A 22,722-nucleotide genomic window follows, 5' to 3' on the forward strand; every position below is an offset into this window, starting at 1 on the left:
ATATTACCAAGCCAAATCCAGCAACACATGACAAAGATCATATACCATGATCAAGTGTAAATTATTCCAGAGATGCAAGCCTGGTATAATATATACAAATCAATAAATGTGACATATCACATAATCAGAATGAAGGATAAAAATCATCTGATCATATTAATATATGCAGAAAAAACATTTGATAAAACCCAGCACCCATTTCTGATTAAAACTTTCAGCAAAGTGAGAATAAAAGGAATATAGCTCAATGTAATAAAGGCCATGTATGACAAACACACAGCCAACATCGTACTCAATGGGCAAAAAAGTGTTTCTTTAAAGACTTTGAACAAGACAAGGAGGTCTGCTTTTATACTCTTATTCAACATAGTAGTAGACATCCTAGCCATAGCGATCAGACAAGAAGAAGAAATAAAAGGCATTTAAATTGGAAAGGAAGAAGTAAAGCTGTCATTATTTGAAGATGATAGGGTACTCTACATAGAGAACCCTAAAGATTCCACTAAAAACCACTAGAACTGATAAATTAATTCAGTAAAGAAGCAGGATACAAAATTCCAGAAGTCAGTTACATTTTTATACATAATGAACTATAAGAAAGAGAAACCAAGAAAACAATCCCATTCACAAGTGCATCAGAAAACAATAAAATACCTATGAATAAATTTAACCACGGATGTAAAAGACATATACTAAGAAAATTATAAGACAACAAAGAAAGAAACTGAGGAAGATACAAATAAATAGAAGCATATACTGTGTTCCAGAATAGGAAGAATTGACATAATTAAAGCAATGATGTTAATCTCAAAAGTAATCTGTAAATGCAATGTAATTTCTATCAGGATACCAATGGTGTATTTCATAGAACTAGGACAAATATTCCAAAAATTTATATGAAACCACAAAAGACCCCCAATAACCATAGTAATCTTGAGATAGAAGAATAAAGTTGGATATCAAACTATGTTACAAGGCCATAGTAATCAAAATGGCAAAAAAACTGTCATAAAAACAGACACATAGATCAATGGAACAAAACAGAAAGCCCAGAAACAAACCCATACTTTTATAGTCTATTAATATTTGACACATGATGCAAAAACATACAATGAAGTAAACTATTCAATAAATGATATTGGGTAAATTGGACAGATAGGTGCAAAAAAATGAACCTAGACCACCTTCTTACACCACACACAAGAATAAGCTCAAAGTAAACTAAAGCCTTAAATGTTAGCTTCAAAACCTTAAAAATCCTAGAAGAAAACACAGGCAGTGAGACTTTGGGCATTTCCCACAACAATATTTTTTCTAAAATATCACCTCAGGCAAGGAAAACAAAACAAAACAAAGCAAAAAACAAGTGGGACTACATCAAACCTAAAAGTTTTTGAACAGCAAAGCATTAACAAAATTAAACAACTCAGTGAATGGAAGGAACATATTCACTGATATATCTGATGAGGGCTTACTATCCAAAATTAATAAGGAATTTATAAAACTAACACCAAAAAACCAAGTAATCCAATTAAGAAATGGGCAAATGAGCCCTGCCTGGCATGGCTCAGTGGTTGAGTGCTGGCCTGTGAATCAAGGGGTCACTGGTTCAATTCCTGGTCTAGGGCACATGCCTGTATTGTGGGCCTGGTCCCCAGTGGGGGGAACATGAGAGGCAACCACACATTGACAGTTCTCTCCCTTTCTTTCTCCCTTCCTTCTCCTCTCTAAAAAATAAATAAATAAAATCTTAAAAAGAAAGAAATAGGCAAAGGACCTGAATAAACACCTTTTCAAAGATGATATACAGACAATCAATACACATATGAAAGGATACTCAACATCACTAATTATCAGAGAAATGCAAATTAAACCCACAATGACATATCTCCTCACACTTGTCAGAATGTCTATCATCAACAAACAAGTGTTATTGAGTGTATAGAGAAAGGGGAACCTTCATGTACTGTTGGTGGGAATGCAGGTTGGTGTGGCCATGGTGGAAAACAATATGGAGTTACCTTACAAAATTAAAAACAGGACTGCTATATGACCCAGCAATCCCACTTCTGGGAATATATCCCAAGAAACCCGAAACACTAATGTGAAAGAATATATGTACCCTTATATTCATTGCAGCGTCATTTACAAAAGCCAAGGTTTGGAAGCAGCCCAAGTGCCCATCAGTAGATGAATGGATAGAAAAGCTGTGGTACGCTTGCCCAATGGAATGGCACTCAGCTGTAAAAAAAGAAGGAAGCCTTACCTTTTGTATCAACATGGATGGACCTGTACTGTATCATGCTAAGTGAAATAAGCCAGTCAGAAAAACTGGTATGATATGATTTCACTTATATGTGGAATCTAAGGAACTAAATAAACTAACAAAGTGAAGACAGAATTATGGACACAGAGAACAGGCTGACAGCTGTCAGAGGGGTGGGGCTTAGGAGCTGAATGAGAAGGGTAAAGGGATGGGACAATGAAAAAAAAGACCCACGGACACAGAGAACTGTATGGTAAATGCCAGCAGAAAAGAGGGTGGGGAAGGGTCAAAGAGGGTAAAAGGGGGATAAATGGTGATTGAAGGAGGCTTGACTTGGGATGGTAAACACACATCACAATTACAGACAATGAATCGGAGAACTGTATACCTGAAACCTACATAATTTTATTAAGCAATGTCACCCCAATAAATTCTATTAAAAATGGGCTAAAGACTTGAGAACTCTATCAAAGGCAAATACATACATGGAAAATAATCACATAACATTTTCCCAATCCTATTATCCAGTAAACAAATGCATGTTATAATTGTTATATGATGCTACTATAAAACTTTAAGAATTGGTAAAATAAAAAATGATCACAATATGCAGTGCTGGTGAGGCTCTAGAGCGACCGAAAGTCATATCTTGCAGGTAGGGATGCAAAATGGCAAAAGCACTATGAGAAATAGTTTGGCAGTTTCTTATATAAAAATATACTTATCACGTGATCCAGCAATTTTATTTCTACGTACTTACCACAGAGAAACAAAAGCTTATACTCACACAAAAATTAGTAAGCAAATTTTCATTCCCCCAAATGGAAACAACTCAAATGTCCTTCAATAAGTCAATGGGTACACAAACAGTAATACAGCTATACAATGGAATATTACTCATCCATAAAAAGGAGTGAACAATTGGTCCACATTATCAACTTGGATGAATCTCAAAGGCATTAGCCTGAATGAAATAAGACAGTTAAAAAGCCACATACTATATGATTGCATTTATATGTTATTCTCAGAAAGATCAAAACTATAGTGATGAGGATAGAAAAATGGTTATTAGAGGTTAAGGTCTAGGGTCCCCCGAGACCCTACACCCTGATAACACAGTCTTTCAGGTGATATAGCATGAAGGAGTTTTTTTCTAGTTATCAAACTTTTCTGTATTGTGGTAGTAGTTATATAAATCTATACATATGTTAAAATTCATAGAATCATGCAACAAAAATGCCAATAGACTATATTATGTTTTATAAGCTATTTTTTCACTCAGAAATATATCAAAGCTTGTTTTCTCATCACTTAATGTAAATATCATTAAAATGGTTGATAAACTTACATAAAATAAGGTCAGTGTCTGTGTGTGGAAGAAAGCTAGGACTAATTGGATTGAGGAGTGAGTAGTGAGTGGGAGATAAAGGAGAAAGCAGGAACAACTCTTGCAACAAGTTTGGGTGTGATAAGAGAGTGACAGTGTGTTATCAGGGTGGAAAGGTAGGGCTGAGGGAATTGTTTTTTTTTTAAGATAGGAGAGATTTGAGTACTTTTAATCAATAAAAGGAAGAAGATGTCTGAGAAGGAGTGGTTAAAAACATAGGGGAGAACAAGTGGAATAATCATTAGACTGAGCTCCACAGATGATCAGGGGAGGTGGGGCCCAGAGTATAGGCAGGAAGATTGATCTTGAATTGGAGATTTAAAGGAGGTATTTCTTTATTATAATATTGAGATAGGGTATGTGTTGAAATGTTTGTAACCTATAAGGGCAACAGGGACTATCAAGGAGAGAGTAAGACTCCCCCCAATGGATTTATAGCTTATAATTGGCAGATACCAGCTTGATCCAACATGGCAACTAACTGCAGCTTATGGTGACCCTCTAGCCTCATTGTACTCTCTTTGTTAATATATGATTGGAAACAGGAAGTCCATAAAAATTCACAAAATGGCCCACGGAGATTTTTCTGGAGAAGTTTCCACCCCTTTCCCTTATCGTATGGTCTGCCCCTGGATTAAATGAGTCTCAATAAAAGAATAAATACCACCACAGAGGTGCTGTGGAGTAGCCCACTCTGTCTCACTACTTCACTTAAAACTTCATGCTGGCTCATGTTTGAATTTTTTCCTGCACAGAGCTAAGAACACACAGTGGCTTGTGGACCTTGGGGCTTCAAGACCCTTGGAGCACCTCCATCAATACTGAGGAGAAGAAGAGATCGAGAATATTAATGGGTTTGGTGAAAGAAGTTGAACAAGTTACCTTCTGATGTTTTCTACTTTCTCTGTGTAGAAGGGGATGAAATCATTTTATAAGAGAGAGGATAAGGCAGAAAAGATTGGGGGGGTTAAGGAAAACAAAGAATTAAAGCAGTTCTTGTAAAGACTGAGGAAAAAGTAGATATGAGATATCTAGTAGAATTCACCATTTTTAAAAATATTTATTTATTTTTTTTTAGAGAGAGGGGAGGGGAAGGAAAGAGAGTGGGAGAGAAACATCAATGTGTGGTTGCCTCTCTTGTGTCTACTACTGGGGACCTGGCCTGCAACCCAGGCATGTGCTCTGACTGGGAATCGAACCAGTGGCCCTTTGCTTCACAGGCCCCCACTCAATCCACTGAGCTACACCAGCCAGGGCTGGGATTCACCATTTTCATTATGAGTTCAGTGACAATGTTCTCCACCTGAAGCTTGTCAAATATACTCATGTGCATTTAAAATACAAGTGCTCTTATTATAGAAGCAACATTTACATGAGAATAATGAGTTTTGGTGGTCACAAGATTCCACAGTTGCAATTTCATTCTGGATATAACCTTGATAATCTCTTTAACAAAGGAAAGAGAACTGTGTGAAATTGCAATGTTAAGTTAGAGTGCCTTGTTACTTGTTATTTCAAGTTCAGTATTGGTAATTCCTGAATGCACAAGTAGAAGAGTCTTATATACTCACTCTCAGAATAGATCCTTGTATTGCAAGTGTTTAAATCAATTTTAGTAATTTGTAAAAAGAACAAAAGTATGAAACAGTAGTTTCTGAAGACCTGAAAAAGTGAACAGTCAAAAACGCAACTGACTATTCTGTGAAGGGACAACCATCGTTTTTTAAACATTGCCAAAACTTTCCTTTCTAGAAAGGAGAATAAGTGGATAACATCAGAAATGCTGAGGCTTTCATTTGATTTCTAAATGCCTCTCGGATAAAGTTAAAAATACAATGTGAAAGTTTATACAGAAAATGCCTACTGATACATTGTGAAGGGAAAGAAACATACTTCTCAAAAAAGCAATGAATTAAGAGGTGAGGGACCTAGATTCTTGTTTCAGTCACCTTCCCCACCATTCTGCGTTTGTGGATGTGAACTTGAGAAACTCTCTTCTTCATCGTGGAGCCTTAGTTTTTTTTTCATGAGGAAATGAAGATTACTCTTATGTATCTATGGTGAGATTAGAAATGCATTTCAGAAAAAAGGAACCCCAATGCACTTAGGTTTCACATGAGGCCATTTTTTTCCTAAAAAGACAAGTTTTTCTATAAGTACAATAAAAGACTCTTTGGGAACTTCCAGGAGCAGGGATTTCCAGCAGTGATATCCTTGCATGCAAGGAAGCTAGTATTAAAACTATTCTTCCAGTTTTTCTGTATCTTTTGGTATCAGTCACCCAAGGGGTCCCCATGGTACTAATTTCCAGTTAAAAGTGCCCACAGTAATAACACAAAGTCTGTCAGATGAACACTACAGCCTTCCCAAGATGTGACAAATGGCATCACCTCCCAGATACAACTTGCTCACTCCTAATCTTAACAGAAATTGCACCAGTGGTTTTTAAAAGTCCATTATGGCTCTGTCTATATAGAGCCAGTTTTGTAAAATTCAATTTGTGTGTCTTAACTATGTTCTATATATATGTATGTACTTGAATGTGCACCCAGCTGTTTTATATCATGACACCAAATGAGCAATTTGACAAAAAAAATATTCATCTTCAAACCAGCTATTTTGTCATTAACAATTTAAAAATAACTAAATAAAATGAGAGTCTCTACAGGATAACAATGATTGAATTTACAGAAATTGTAAACCATCATGGCCCTTCCCCAAAGATCTTGGATAAGCTTATACTGAAAGAACACTTTCCTTGAGGAATATTTTCCCTAAAATCTAATTTATGCACTGGTCACTAGGATGTGAAAACATAACCCCATGAGGAGGTGCTGTGCCATTCTCTAGTACTATTTAAATCCTCCACACTTTGGCCAGTTATATGTCTAGTATATCTATAATAAAAATAAAAAATCAACACCAAAGTAATTAGTCTATTTTTATATAGCTGGCTCTATTTTCCTCCATATAAAAGAGGACCTGAATCCTACAAGAATAAGAAATGATTTTAATTAAGGCATCTTGTAAACTTTTCTGTCACGTTCTTTAATATTAACACTCCACATTTCCCAAATATTCCATTAGAAAAGGCGGCTTCTACTCCTGCTTGGCAGCCAACTGGGACTACTGCAGGCGTCCCCTGCTCCTTCCTGTTTATCTCATCCATTGAAAGTTGAGCAGCCCAGTGGAAAACTATTTGGGACTCAGAATTGCCAGGAAAAATCCACTATGTGCTTTGCGCTGGTGGTAAAATTACAATGAAAGGGTTTCACGTTTCCTGACTTTGCCCAGCTTTAATAGAGTTATTTTTCTTTGGATAGATATGCATTACAGAATGAAACATAATACAGTTAGGACAGCATCCTTTGGGACAACATGACTAGACATAAGTGATGCAAAGGAAATGGGCTTAAGACCATTGGTCTCAGACTCTTGGAGAAAGTGAGATAGGTTGGCGCAGACAGAAGCTGTCAGCTGCCCCCAAGTTCCTGAAGCACAGAGTTGAAGGATGTTTGGAGGAGAGGTTGACAAGAGTACATGCTACTATCTCTTAAACTCTAAACAGCCAATAAGAAAAGAACTTCATCAAGATATGCCCTCTGGGGAAATACAAAGCAGAGAAAAATGATCATATGGCAAGGAAGCTAAAAAATGTTAACCTCTGCAGAAATGACAGGAATTGAGTTCTACATGCACTTGCTGAGTAGTGAAACAGTACATTTATGCAATCTAATTTTTATACACCAGTGATTGTTATACAAACAGCTAAAACATTTTTATTTACAAATAGCCAGCAATTTTCAACCTTTTTCATCTTGTGGCACACATAAACTAATTACTAAAATTCTGTAACACACCCCAAAATTATTATAGTTCTTGCTGATCTGACAAAAATAAGTATAATTTTGATTCATTCACACGGCACAGCTATTGTTGTATTGGCTGTTGTCAATTTTTTATTTGACAACCTAAAGAGAAAGTGGTCAGTGCCCTGACTAAATAGTTAGGTATTACATGTTTCAAAAACTCTTGTGGCACACCAGTTGAAAATTGCTTTAAATAGCTATAAAGATGATAAATTATTTCTATTTTTTAATAGTAGAGCTCTCCAGATAACTTTTGAAAGCTGGGTTCTAATTTCAAGACAAAGGAAAAGAAGTGTGGGTTTTAATATTAATTCTCATATGTAGATTAGGAGTTATATTGAAACACAGCAAAATGAGCATTACAACATACAAAATATTAAAATAGTGTCACAGTAATAATACTACAGAAACATACACCCCCCCTCCCCAAAATTAGAGCAGGAGACTGAGGAAGGAGGACCACAGAAGCCACTTAAGATATCTCTGCCATGGTCCCCTTTGCCTGCGTTTAGAAATTTGAGAGATGCTTGGTAGGCCCTTCAGGTCAACACTTCCACTTCATCCTGTTCTAGTCTTCAGCCATCACTGGAAATTAATGCTGCTGGGCTAGGGCAACACACTCTTATGATTCCCTGGCAAAAGAAATATCTGCTACAGAAGGGCCATCAAATTAACAGCTACTTATCTGGACGGGATCAGTGTGTCATATCTTTTCTAAAATATATTGATAGTTGGGAAGACTAACTGCGCTTCTGCAGTGGGAAGCAAGAACAACACATGTTAATAGGGGTGGAGAGGAAAGAAAAAGTTGGAGATGGAGGGTTAGCCTGGGCACACAGCTCCAGAGGATGAACTTTAAGACATCAGGGTCTGGGGTGCAGGAACAGGGGCTGCCAGCAGTGGGAGCTGACGTTGCAGGGTATGGGTGACCAGAGGCACTTTTGCTTCAGGCACACACAGGGCAGGTGTGGACCAGAGGCATGGACCATGTGCCCTTGGGAATTTATGCTGACTCAGCAGAACAACTCTTGGGATGACAGAATGCCTGATTCCCAGGATCCATGCCTGGAAACTTTCATTTCATGAAGCACAACTCTCCCTCATCAAAGGTATGTGGTGGACAAGGTCTTCAAACTGGAGTATGCAAACCCAGCAATGCACAGTATTCAAGGTGTATGTGGGCATGGAGTAAGTTCAACATCAGAAGTGGGATATTTTGGCCCATTAGATGTTGTGAATTCAGATCGTTTGTAGAGTGGGGGCAGGAGTGATGATACTACAAAGCCTGTGCAAGTCCTGAGACCAAGAGGGGTAGACTGCCCATGATTGAAGTGCCTCTAATGGTTATAGGATTTCATAATATATTATATATACTTCAATTGGGAAAACAGTATTTATTCCCTCTGACACAAACTCGTTAATTAGGCCTGAACATTTTAAAATTTATAAGCCAAAGTTCTACTAGTATTTTTAAAAAATGGGGACATGCAAATTTGATTTTCACTGAAAGCACTCTACAAAGAAAGACTTTAGAATGATTTCTTTTTAATGTAAGAAGAAGGAAGTACAGATAATTTAAACAAGAAACAGAAGAGTTGAAATTCAAACCCAAGTAGTCAGATTATAGAGCCTAATTTTTTTTTGTTTTTGATGTTTTTTACTAGGCTACATGAGTTAGAGTATATTTTGCTGTTTCTAAGTACAAGCATGCCATTTCCGAACATACCTTCTATCCTAAAGTGCGAAATGATTATCTTAGAAGCACCTGGCATGGAGTTAAAACATCATAAAGATTTAGGAAATACTCATTTGTATTTTTTCTTCTTTTCTTATAGTGAAATCCATTTGTTTCCCTTGGACAGCAGGACCAGTAAAATGGCATTGGTCTGATTAAAATAGCATAAAGTATATAAAACAAAGTGGAGTCACTCATGTCAACTAAAATGGCTGTCCATCAGCCATGACACTTTGGTTCGAGAGGGAAGCTACGTAAGTCATGCTAGACACATCTGGCAAGGATATGCACCCAATATCACTGCACATGTGATCAGAACAGCCATGTCCTCAGAATGGATAGGCACCTGTGCAAATTCCCCACTTGGCATCAGGGGTGCCAAGACATTTACCAAAAAGACTCAGACCCGGAGGGTGGAGTCCACCACTTTCAAGGTATAATTAAAGCAGGTTCCAGACCACTGTGGAGACAGCGGAGCGCCACACACCAGAGTGCTGCTCCACACCATGCTGACCTCCCTTGGTATCAGCCCCCAGAGGCCCTGCCCTGCTGGACTGGGGACTTCGTCTGCTCTGCTGCTCACCTGGCTCCCGACTTCCTTTCTTATAAGATGCTGACAACTCCCCTGCCCACTGTGCTCTCTGGACCTGCAGACTGAGACTCTGGGACTCGGGTTTGTTCTCCCCCATTGATTGCTGTGTGTCTATTATATTTCTCTTAGATTGTTAGAGTGTGACTCAGATATAAATGGATGTTGATATTGTACTTTGAGTGAAACTGCATTCAATAAAAGCCGAGTGACTAGCATGGTTACCTTGTGTGACTCTTGTCTATTCCTTGGTGCTGGCTGCTCGGCAGGTGGCTGGCCGAGCAGTGGCCTGGCTGACATAACAGGAAAAACTGTATCATGAAATTATGCTCCTGACACTCCTCTCTATGAAACCCAATGTTTATCTTGAGAAGAGATCCTTTTATTAATTTTCATAGCTTCAGTTAATATTCAGATTTAGAGTTACAAATAGCATGATAATATTTATAATTTAAGCACTCTAAATATCAGGCATCTCTGGTTTGTGGAAACAAATCACTCAGAAGTAACCACCAGATACCTGGTGGGAAATCCTGATGCTCTGGAGACACAGAGGCACCCGGAGAACAAGAGCCATGCCCAACTGGACCAGATTTGTGAGCATCTGTGAGAATTGCCCTGGGGAGCTTCCTAACTGCCATGGAATATTTAGAGGCACTGAAACAGCTGCCCAACTGTGAACTTGGATTTACATAAAGGAAGATAGCACCATGGAAAAATTACCACAATTGAATTCTGAGTTTTCTGATGGACTTGAGATTTCCAAGAGAACCAGATTGGAGCTATACATAATAGGTCCCCTGAGATAAAATCAGCATTCCAGAAGAATCTTGGCCCAATCAGATGCAGCTAGGTAGCTGGGCCTGGATATTGGGGAGTGATTCATAGTCCCATGAACAGGCTGAGGCTGTGTTTGACCACCCACAACATAGTCTTCCCATCCCCATACCCTTCTGCTTACATTCAATATCCCTGTTTCCCCATCGTTCACAGAACCACATGCAGCCTTCCATGTAAACCCAGAGCCCAATGGTCCAGGAGTTCCATAAGCTACAAACAGTGAGCAGGAGAATGTGGTTCTGTCAGTAGAAGAGACACAGTCCTATAGGAGGCCTACTGAGCTATGAGTTGTAGCCTTGGTCACATGCTTGAACCTCTCACACTCTGTGGGTCCCCAGAGAGACTAATTAGGGAGGTGGCTCCAAGGATAAGTTGGGACTACCTGCTAAGTAAGGCAGTACAAAAGGAACTGGGTATTTCGGGTTTATGGCATTTATTTATGTATACATTTTTCCTGACTTTCAGGTAAACCCCAGAAAAATCTATATTTCACATTCATTTAATAGGGGTTTGCTGAAGATATGATGCTATGGATATTTCAGCTAAGGCATTGGAAATAAGATGTGGGCAACAAGTGGCATTTTATAATAAGCATTTTATCGAGGAGCTTGGTGGCGGGGGTGGGAGGAGTTGAAGAAGAGCTGGAGATCTGATGTCCTGGGCCTGGCCAGATCTCCCCAGCCTCCCAGTGGCCAAAAACTGTAGGTAGATGTTTTAGAGCTACACAATCTACGATAAACCTGCCCCCTTGGTTAGACACATGCCCATAGCAGAGGAAAACTATATAGGTTAGGCCCAACTGCGAAAACAGGTGGAGTCCAGAATCTCTCTTGGGAGTGTATGCTTCTCCAGCCTTGGCTCAAACACAAGAAGAATAAGAAATCGCTCCAACATTTCAGTTAATTACTTATCACCTGACCTCTCCAACCACTAATCAAATATTACCTGACACTCATATAACATTTACAAGGACAGTGCTGTTTTAAATACGTTATTCCATTTAATATAAAACAATGACTCCATGGCTGTGTCATTCACAGTCTCCAGTTTAAAAGGAAATTGGGGGTTAGAAAGATTAAGCTACTTGCCCTAAGTTACAGAGCCAGCAAGTGATGTGCCTGCTCACCATACCCACACTTTCATGGTGTTCTTCTAAAGGTTACCTGGACTCGGGCGTTTTCCCCTTCATTATAATGTTCCCTTCACATCTCTGTTTCAGCTACTTCATTTTCTTCCAGGGTGAATTAAAAAAAACCCACCTGACTTGAATCCACAGGACAAAGAAAGTAAATTGGTTACCTCCCCAGGCAAGGGAAACAAAAGAAAAAACAAACAAATGGGACCACATCAAACTAAAAAGGTTTTGCACAGCAAAAGAAATCATCAACAAAATAAAAAGAAAACCCAAAGAATGGGAGAACCTATTCCCTCCTGGTACATCTGATAAGGGGTTAATACCCAAAATTTATACATAACTTACAAAACTCAATACCAAACCCCCCCAAACAATCCAATTAAAAAATGGGCTGAGGACCTGGACAGGTCGCTGAAGAGAACAAACAGAGGGCCAATAGACTTAAGACGCTCAATGTTGCTAATCATCAGAGAAATGCAAATGCACAATGAGATACCATCTCACACCTGTCAGAATAGCTACCATCAATAAATCAACAAATGAGTGCTGGTGAGGATGTGGAGAAAGGGGAACCTTTTACACTGTTGGTGGGAATGCAGACTGGTGCAGCTACTGTGAAAAGCAGTATGGAGATACCTCAAAAATTCGAAATGGATCTGTTTTTTTACCCACTGATCCCACATCTGGGAATACATCTGAAGGAACCCAAAACACTAATTTAAAAGAACATATGCAACTCTATATTCACTGCAGCATTATTTACAATTGCCAGGATATGAAAGCAGCCCAAGTGTCCATCAACAGATGAGGGGATAAAACAATTATGGGACATTTACCCAGTGGAATTCTATTCATCTGTTAAAAAAAGAAGAAAAGTTTACCGTTTACAACAAACAGCATGGATGGACTTGGAAAACATTATGCTAAGTGAAATAAACCAGTCAGAGAAAGACAAATACCATGTGATTTCACTCATATGTGGAATCTGATGAACAAACTGAACTAACAAGCAAAACAGAGACAGACTCATAGATGGAGAACAGGATGACAGCTAATAGGGGAGGTTGGGGGTAAAGGGACTGAGTAAAAAAGAAAAAGGACTCATGGACATGGGCAATGGTGTGGTGATTCCTGGGGGAGGGGAGTATAAGGGGACTAACTGGTAAAGAAAAAATACAATAGATTAAATTTTTTTAAAAAGGAAGTAAATTGCTTATAACTTAAAACCATACCTTCGTATTCATGAACTGATGGCTTTTCAAACTAACTCACCATAATGATATGTTTGGCATACTTCATGTGGAGCATCTTTCCCAGGTAAGTAACGATACCATGGTAATGGGAGCTGACCCTCTGCAGTTATGTGTGTGGCTTCATTTTCCCTCCTGTCTCCATAAGAATTAGATCACTACTACAGTGAACTAGCAGAAGGGTTTTGCTTTTTACATGTTGCTGTACAGGCCAGAGAATTACCACGAGACACCTTACTCTGTGTCCAGTTAGTGCTCTTTTCCAAGGAATCAGTTGTTTAGGACTGCCTTAAGCCATTCTGCAGAAGTCAGAAAATGGGCATTGTTTCAGGTCTGAACTAGGAGAGAAATGATTCATGTCCCCACTGAATGTGGTATTTATTTCAGTGCAATTAAAAAATATTGTCTAGACTGCTGCTTCATGTAAACAATTGGTTTCACTTTGTGGTTGGTCCATGCAATTGCAATTTTAAAGGATATCAACATCTTAATAAATTGAAATCAAATGAAGTTTGATTATGAAGAGAGCCTAGATAGCCATTATGAGTAAAAAATTATTTAAATGGAAAGTGCTAATATTCACAATATAAATTTGCTAATTGTCATTCTGTGGCAAATATCATCACAATAATGATACAGTTACATTACGCGGTGATTAAGCATTAGGAAATTTGGTCATAAAGTAATATAGTACCATTAAATATTTTCCTTCAAAGCTATTAAAATCCTTTATATTGGTAAATTCAATGCTATGTAAGTGTGTCAGCATTTATAAGTGCTTTGAAGATAAAAATCCCATTTTAAAGGGAAAAATGGGTTTCTTCATGTTTTGATTTTGACTTTACAAACAGCTTTTAAAATGTTTAACAGTAAACTTACCATAAAACATGACACCCATGTTACCATTAATAGTAATGGCAATAAATGGGCTTCTGGGGAGTGACCCTGTAATCTCATAAAAGTGACTTTTTATAACTCATAAACCAGGCTCCGTCCTTCAGGTCTAAGTGTGTCTCCCCCATAAGAAAAAAAATGTGTAGGATCCAACAACATAAAGTTGGATCCTATAAAATCTTTGTCTATATATAAAAAGAGAAAGAAAATGTATACCGCTACCCAAATACTTAGAAATTTTCTGTAATGGTGTGGGTTTCATTTGTGGGATCCAGGGAGTGTTACATTATCTTTGGTCTTGATTTATTACCGCTGCCTCACTCCCACCTGAGTTTGAATGTGTAAGTGGCTCATGTTGGCTATTACACGATGGATAACAATCAGTAATCAGAGTTAGCAGTTCTGGGTCTCTTCCATAGTATACAGACATCATGTTATGTCCCTTATCTAAGTGTTTGAGCACTTTAAAATAAAAACATTCATCTCATTTTCATCCCGAAGTAAAGTGGAAACTCCTGTGGGAATAACTGCCTGTGTAGGGGGAGTTCAACACACAACTCCCCCACAGCCAGCATCTTGCCCACAGAGTGCAGACTTATCTCAGAGACTATGTTCAAATGAAAGCTTCTCTGTCCCATTTCCACTTCTTTGTAACCAATAAAGGTAAATTGGACTAAAGGAGTAGTAGTTAAGTCTACTCTTTATGGTCATGAAAACATATCCTAATTTATTTTGCCAAATACATCCTGAATACATTTATTCATTCATCAAACACTTATTGATGGTATACTAGGTAACAAGCACAGTTCTAGGGAATGGGTACATGGAGATAAAAGCTGTAATTCTGTTATTGGCCTTGAAATGCTTCAATATTCAGGTTAAATACATTAATATAGGGATACAAAGGGGCCCAAAGGAAAACCCACGAAACCTCCTTGAATGAGGTGGGTGTCAAAGGAAGGGGTCTCAAAATGAGCTGTGCCTGACCGAGATTTAAATTGGAGAAAACAGGCATCTACTAAAAGTTATTTTGTGTGGTGAGCGGTATAAGTGTATATAAAAGGAAATCATAATCCAATCCTTTACTCAGTAGTTTTCTTCTTTTCTATGGTTCCATTCATGTAAGTCATATTACGGAACTGGGGTCAGAGTAAAGAGGGCAGAAGGGATTTAGGTATTTCTGCAATTGTTAAGTTTTCTGGACATGCCCATTGGCCAGGCAGTGGATTTCCACAGGGATGCACCAGGTCATAGAGAATTTCCTGACTGTTTATGTCTGGTTAGGGTCTCAGATTAGCCCCACACTCTCCTCTTCCCCTGGCTAATACCTCTCTACCCCTCAAGCCCAGTTTAAACATCACTTTCCGTAGGAATTCATCTTAAACACACCCTAATCATTAGATTATAATTAGTCATCTAGTAATTTCACTAGCTCACCATTTCCAGGTACAATTTTTCATTTGCAAGGGGCCCAATGAAAGCATATGATTGTCTGTCTACTAGGCTGTATACCTGACACTAATACAAACCAATATTAAATGTAAACGGTAATTGAAAAAAAATAAAAAAGAATTATCTTGAGAAAGAAGCAAAGTTTGGGAATTTAAGGTGGACGGAACGGCATGTGACAAGTGAAAGAGGTGTAAAAGACCAAAAGATATTTTATCTTAGTGTGATAATAGTGTGCAAAGGAGGGCATGATGTCGGGGAAAATGGATAGAGTTAGGAAAGACCGGACAGTGAAAGACTGCCATGGTAATGAGTTTGGGTTTTATTCTAAGAGAAAAGGAAATAGTTGTATTAAAAGTTTTACAAAGAGAGAATATGATAAAAAAAGTATGCTTTTTAGAGCTTTACCTCTGACATTATTATGAAGAATGGGTTTGGTAGTAGGTGGTTATAAGATATTATATAAGGACCCATACCAATGCAGTGATGGGAACATGAGCAAGGAGAAGCCTTGGTGAGGAGACTTGGTGACTATTTGAGTGGAAGTAGCAAAGGAAAGGTACATAATGAGTTATTCTAAGGGATCCTAGTGTTATTCACAATGGTAAGAAATATGGAAATAAAAACAATTGTGATGGGAAGTGCTGTGAGTATTAACAAATAGATATCCAATGACTTTGGGTAATTGTAACTACAGAACTGGAGCTCAGGAGAATATCTGAGATGGAAATATGGTTTAGGGATCTTTGGTCTGTAGGTCTGATTATAATCACCCAGGGAGACTGCATAGAGGAAAAAGACCAATGACACGTGAACTCTAGAAAGCACTAACCATTAAATAATACACAGAGGCAGACCTAAAAGTAAAAACCGAGGAATGGCTAGTTAGTAATGCTATAAATGCTAGGAAGTAGTGGTTATGCATCAAAATCAGAGAGTAGAGTTTTCAAAACTCAGAAAGAGATCATTTGGTAAATGCTGTAAATATTTATTGGTAAGAAGAAGATGACAGCTTGTCACCTTAATTATGTTCGAGAGTAAGATGACAGGATGAAGACTGGAGTTGATAAAGAAAGAGATGAGAAACAAAGATGAGAGGGTGAATGGATAATGCACCCCAGAGATTTTATAAGAGGCTTGCCATGGTGTGATCCCCAGTAGAATATACAATTCCATGGTGCTAGAAATGTGTGCTCTCCAATGTACTTCCACTACTTACACCTGTGCCTTAAATGCTAACTAAAGAGACAGACCGTTTAAGTGCCTCAAACCTACTTGTCAACCAGTTGTATGAATCCTTTCATATTACTATAGCCATTCCTACACATGCAAAGCATTTTACTGAGAAGTAAAAGTATAGCCAACCAGCAGGCATTTGGGCTGTGGGTCTGGTAATCAGTTCGAAGGACTTCGCCACTGAGTTGATTGGTAGTTGTGGTCTCTTGCAAGCCCATCCCTTTTGACCCTTCAGTTCACATTAGGAGCAAAGTCTGTTTAGGATAGTATGTCCCCGGGCATGCAAACCTCCAGGGGGACAACTTGAGTTTTGGATAAATGAGTTCCATTGAAGTTCATTCTGGAAATGGTTTAAGTGTCTCACACAGGTACCAAGAAGTAATTAAATGTGAAAAGAAAAGATAAGAGATATCACTGAGTTGCTTTTATTTATTCAACAATATATTTATTTAATCTTTAGTAGGCTTTCTGCCAGACTATGCCCTCAGATGCTAGGCTGGGCAGGATCTGCAATAGATACAGTATTAAACAAAATAGACAAATAGCTGTGCCTTCAAGGAACTTATATTTTAATGGGTAGAAGAAGAATCACTATAAACAAAACAAATAAGTAGAATATTGGGTGTGGTGGGGGGTGAAAGACCTCTGGGGAAAAATTAAGTAGGAAAGGGATATTGGAATTTGGGTGGGGAGGTGAAATATTAAATAGGAGAGTCAGCGAAGGCCTCGCAGAGAGTAGCATCTCTGAATAACAACTAAAATGGAAGGGTTAAGCCATGGAGGTACGTAATGAAAGGGTGTCTCGGGCAAAGACAAAAGCACAACACACAAGGTAGACAAGTGCTTGGCATCTCCTTAGAACAGAAAGAACAACAACTTGGCAGGTGAGTAAAATAAACGAGGAGAGGAGTGAGAGATGACATCAGAGAGAGAATGGGGACAGGAAATACAGCTGGACCCAGGCCATTGTAAGGACTGTGTTGAGTGATTCTGAACAGAGAAAAACTGCTTCTGAAATTTTAAGGGACTCTTCATTGAGAAAAGGCATCTTAATATTAAAGAATATCATATCCTTCTGCTATCATTCTACCCTTTCTTTTGAGGGTGATGCTTCTACAAATGACCTTCCTGATCCTCTGGGTCCCATCATAGAAAGCCTTCCTTCTCAAAGACGTGAGAAACTGACCACGCCCCTCTCCAAGAATGAAGTGGCATCTTCACAAGTTACACTGATACCAGTCTTTGTGTCGTCTAACAAGGTTGATGGTAAGAATGATGTGGAACTTTGAAAGAACTTTTTCCAGAGCTAGAGGAGAGAGTAATGCACTGAAATCAGTTCTGGGTTTTTTTGTTTGTTTGTTTTTAGCAAAACATTCACTAAGAAAAAAATAAAGGTTTCACTTGCAAAATGTTAAGAAATCACAAGACCTTCACTCCTTTGCAACTAAAATATTACTAAATAAATATCTCCTGAGACAAAACATGTTTTTTGGGGGCAAAGAAAGAGAGGAAACACTGAAGAAAATAACCTATCTGTGGATCCATATTATTGGGGTAGCTTGTAGCTGCCTTCCTGAATATCCTTGAAGTGGTCTTTTCAACTGGAGTTTATGTATCACATTGGTTCACAGAAAGGGTAAAGAATGAGGATGGTTAAGTAAAAATAATGTGTCACCACAAACTCAGTGGTGGTCTCACCACAAACTCAGTGGTGGTCTCACGTATTAGAACCAGTGTATGATTTCATCCTGACCATGCTGTGAACTAGCATCTTACTTTTTAAAGTAAATACCATCTACCATTTACTGGATCTTAGTTTTCTCACCTGCATGGAAAGCAGTTGGATGGACAGCAACTATAACTGTTCTTCTTAAGGGTATCTATGAAAATAAGCTGCCATGGACAAAGTTGAGTCCAGGTTCTCAAATGAGCTCCACGCTCAGTAATTTTTTAGGATTATCTCCCCAAGAGATGATAACTACACAGTACTGTACTCCATTTCCCCTTTTCTGTTCCCACAGACATTACACACAGACCAATACTTAGCACTATTGAGTTAAACAGAACTCAGGGAGGGTCAGAATCTTTTAAAAAATTTATATTTGCATAGTGATGTAGACAATCATGACCAAATAAATCAGAGATGGCACTCAAGTTGAACACAATTTGCTTCCTTATCATTAGGAGAGCAACTATATCGAAGTCAGCTGTTCCTGGTACAGCTAAGAACAGCACCTGCATCTTCTGAGCCAATTTCTCCCGTCCCTAAAGGGTTCTAACATGTCATCAGTTCCACCAGCATAAAGTAGTTGCTGGTATCCTGGGCATAACCAAGATGGATCAATTAGCTTTTCAATCAAAAAGGCCTAAATATATAGCATTCATTTCCCTTCTGTATAAAGTCCCCTTGCATCTCGAGAGGAGAGTCTTCTGTAAAAGAAACAAACTTAGACATTCAACAAGTCGAGAAATCAGTGACTTCTTGATCTTCGTGTCCCCACCTACTCACTTTCTAACTACCCACATCCACAGGGGCTTAGATCAAGAAATCTGTGTTTGTTTCAGTTCTAATGGAAAGTCCTCACAATGTTATTAGATAACTGAGATGAATTTTAATCTGATGACAGCTTGTGACCCACAAATTGCTGTTTAAAATTAAAATGCATTCAAAATGAAACTGGCAAGACAACCACAACTTGCAATCTGCTATGAAAAAAATCGAAAGTACTATATTAAATATGAATATAATTAATTCCTATATAGCATCTGGCAACTAAACCTGAAAAAGATAGACCTTCAATGCATTGCCTTATTAAATTCAAATTGGTTGATTTTTTTTTTTTTTGCAAATTAAGGAGTTGAACTAAAGATGGATTTGGTTTGCCTTTGGTAATATACCCTTCAGCTGAGCTCCAGGTAGAATCTAGTGCTACAGACTTCCAGATTTCTCTTTTAATGAACACAAGTCCTCTATTTACCTCATCCCAAATGTTCCTCGACAGTAAATGGGGAAATGCTTTCTATTTGCTTAGTTGTAGGCTTATTTGTAACTTCTAAGCTATAATTACTCAAGATATCTGACTGTATTAAATACGATCTTCAGGATTGTATATACATTAGTTTTAAGAAAAAAGCACACTGATATTTGGGATAGATCATTTAAATCATTCTTAAACTTAATAAGAATTGAGGTAAGTGAAGGTCTGTATTAGTACTATCATTAAACATTAATATAAGTAAAGCTCAACCCAATGTGCATATTTTCATCTCATATATCAACATTAAAGAACTGTATGTGGTAATAAAAGGATTCATTTCAGCTGTTTGCAAATAACTTAATGACTAAGTTGTAGTTATATCTAGTTTTCAAAAGATGCTGAAGAACAATTGAAGTTTCCACAATATAACACCATAATTATAACAATTAACATGTGTATTTAATTATAGCCTTAAGGCTCCAATATATTACTCGTTTAAGGGCTTCACAATACATTAAAACAGCATTAACTAGAAATAAGAAAGTACTATATTTCCTCCTCATTATTGCACACATAGAAAAAGACTCTCCCACTCTTTTTAAAACATACAAGAACAGTAATTTCACAACCATTATTCTCATTCATTACCCCTAGAACATAGTACATACTCATTAAATGGTAGTTGAAGGAATGAATGACTGTGTGTGATTGGATGAGAAGCAAACTCAGGGAAAACACCTAGTCTCTGGTTGCTACAGGATTACTGCATGGACAACTGCTGTCGCAGTGGGGTTCCTAAAATCTCTCTGCCGTATTCTATTTTGGCTCATGTGCCTGTAAAAACAATAAAGGATTCAGTCCAGCAAGTCCTTGCATTACAAAGAGCTTGCGTCTATCCAAAAAGCAGGGTCCATAGTGACATTGCATATAAATTCCCCAGGTACTTTCGAAGGTTTGCTTCCATAGGAAACCTGATATTGACCCTGATATCAAATGCATTTATTTTATATTTAGGAGCAGTCTCATTGTGACTCTTGGCTAGACCTCATCAAACCTTTCCCAGAGACAGTGCCTACCCTGGGGGTTGTCAGCTTTGAAGCTGTGATTGGGTTTTTGTTCAGTGTCCTCGGACGCTGAGCAGGATGCTGAAAGAGAAGACAGAGTCCTATTTTAAACCTGTCTTTCCTCTTATTGGTTTAGAAAATTCGAGTGACAAGAGCAGGGGCCAAAGGAGCCTGGAGCGGCATCCTTAATGTGAACCCTGTATTTTGATCTTGGGGCGGAGATGTGGTCCCTCAGGTTACAGCCAATGCATCCCTCTGAGCTCTGTAAGAACCAAGAAACCTTACAGATGTCGCCGCTGCAGTAGAAAAGGTTACTCCAGCAGGATAGGATGGCTTGTCTTTCTCCTGAAAAATTGGCAGTCAGGTGCATAGCCCAGAAAGAGGAACAGTAAGTCTAGATGGAGGGGAGTGGAAAGGGAATCAAATCTGTATTCATGTTGCAAATGTTCACTATTACTCGTCCGAGGTAAGGAAAAATCAAGGGCTGGTTTTAGCGTTAAGTTTTCGGCCCCTGTCTTCCAACAGGTGCATGACTCCCTCACCCTTCCCCAGCTAGTACTGTCCTGCTTAGCCTCTCGGAGGCTTTCTTTGAGAGGCGAGGTTTTCCTAGAGTCCTTAAGCAGGTGCAGTTTCCTCCCCACCTCATCCCCAGCTTCAGCTCTGCCTGGCAACCCCTTACCTGCAGCTTGAAGATTAAGAAGCAGGCACAGCGCAGGGAAGCCGATTGCTCTCCGCATAGTGTTTGCATTGAGAAGTGGAGGAGAAACTCCACCACGACCTCACTTCAGGAAAAGTGTTCTCAGAACGAGCCACCGCCAAAAGGTCTCTGGGCTCCGGGATTCATTCGCAGGTCCTAGGCTGGGGTTTGCAAAACGGTCCGTAGCGCCGGCAGAAACCCGCGCCAGCTGCTCCTCCTTAACAGAGGGGAGAGGAAGAGGAATGGGAGGCAGCCGGTGAGTGGGGCGGAGCAGCGGGGAGGGGGCTAAAGCCCGGCCTTCGGGAAGCCCCGCAGCGGCGGCGGAGAGGGCGGGGACTCCCGCGCCAGCCCGGGAGCCGGGGACCCGCGGCCAGTGCGGCGCGAGCAGCACCCAGGGGGCCGCGGCTACTGAGCATGCCCAGCGCTGGCCCCGGCGCAGCACCGCGGTTTCCAAATGAAATTCCACTTCTCCAGGTCTTAGCGGCCGCAGCGAGGGGAGCCGGCGCCGCGGCGGGCGTGCTTTTGGGGACCGTGATTGGGAAGAGTGTGTCAAAAACCTGGGAGTGAGGTGGGGTGGGGCGTCTAGACAAGGGCAAGGGAGCCAGAGGAGAGAGTCCGAGAAAGCTCGCCGACCTCAAGACCCACCCGACTCCTTCTCCAAGCTCAGTTTACACGTGGGCAGAGCCAGCTACTGGGACTTGACCTTCGCGCCCCGCAGATTGTTGACCAGCCTCACGGGGTTGCCGAGGGGAGCAAAAGTGCCTTCTCGTGCTGAGCACCCCGGCGGCCTGGGGAAGTGTAAACGGGTATCCTGGGCGTGCCTCCTTCTAAGTTTTCTCTTTTTGTTTCGTTCTCTTCCAGCTCAATCCCCGTATTTAAACTTTCTCCTTTCTGAAGTCCAAAGTCTATGATTACAATGACAGTAAAAAGTGAAGCCATAGTTTTAGACAAATAGGATATATCCATGTAGTTGAAGAAACGAAGGTGCCTTTTTGCTTTTTGGAGATCTTACCTTTAGTCTCCATTTATTCTCTAAGGTGATAAGGAATGGAAATGGAATCACTTCTGTTAGGGCCGCCCTCCGGTGCAGCTCTGGGTCTCACTACAACGGTCCGTCTAATATGCGCCCCCTAGGTGCGTCCGAGACTTCGGAGTGTGGGGATATCCAGCGGTGTCCAACCTGCGGCCCGCCATGGCTATGAATGCGGCCCAACACAAAATTGTAAAATTACCTAAAACATTCTGAGTTTTTTGTGTGTGTGTGTGATTACGTGTCACAATGTATTTGATGTGTTCTTCTGCCAGTATGGCCCAGAGATGCCAAAAGGTTGGA

The 22,722-nt window shown here is 39.5% G+C and overlaps 1 protein-coding gene across 1 annotated transcript in view; it reads right to left on the reverse strand.

Moving 5' to 3' along the window:
- The window catches only part of PTPRR (protein tyrosine phosphatase receptor type R), a 248,301-nt gene extending 226,857 nt beyond the window's left edge, over nucleotides 1-21,444 (reverse strand). The window contains exon 1 of the mRNA XM_037132152.2: nucleotides 21,372-21,444. Within this exon, the coding sequence (XP_036988047.2) occupies nucleotides 21,372-21,429 (58 nt within the window). The 5' untranslated portion in view covers nucleotides 21,430-21,444. The remainder of the gene's footprint in view (nucleotides 1-21,371) is intronic.
- Between the last annotated feature and the right edge of the window lie 1,278 nt (nucleotides 21,445-22,722).

This window comes from Artibeus jamaicensis, unplaced genomic scaffold (genome assembly GCF_021234435.1).
Source record: "Artibeus jamaicensis isolate MK-2021 breed Jamaican fruit bat unplaced genomic scaffold, CSHL_Jam_final contig_233, whole genome shotgun sequence".
In the NCBI taxonomy this organism is placed as follows: domain Eukaryota; kingdom Metazoa; phylum Chordata; class Mammalia; order Chiroptera; family Phyllostomidae; genus Artibeus; species Artibeus jamaicensis.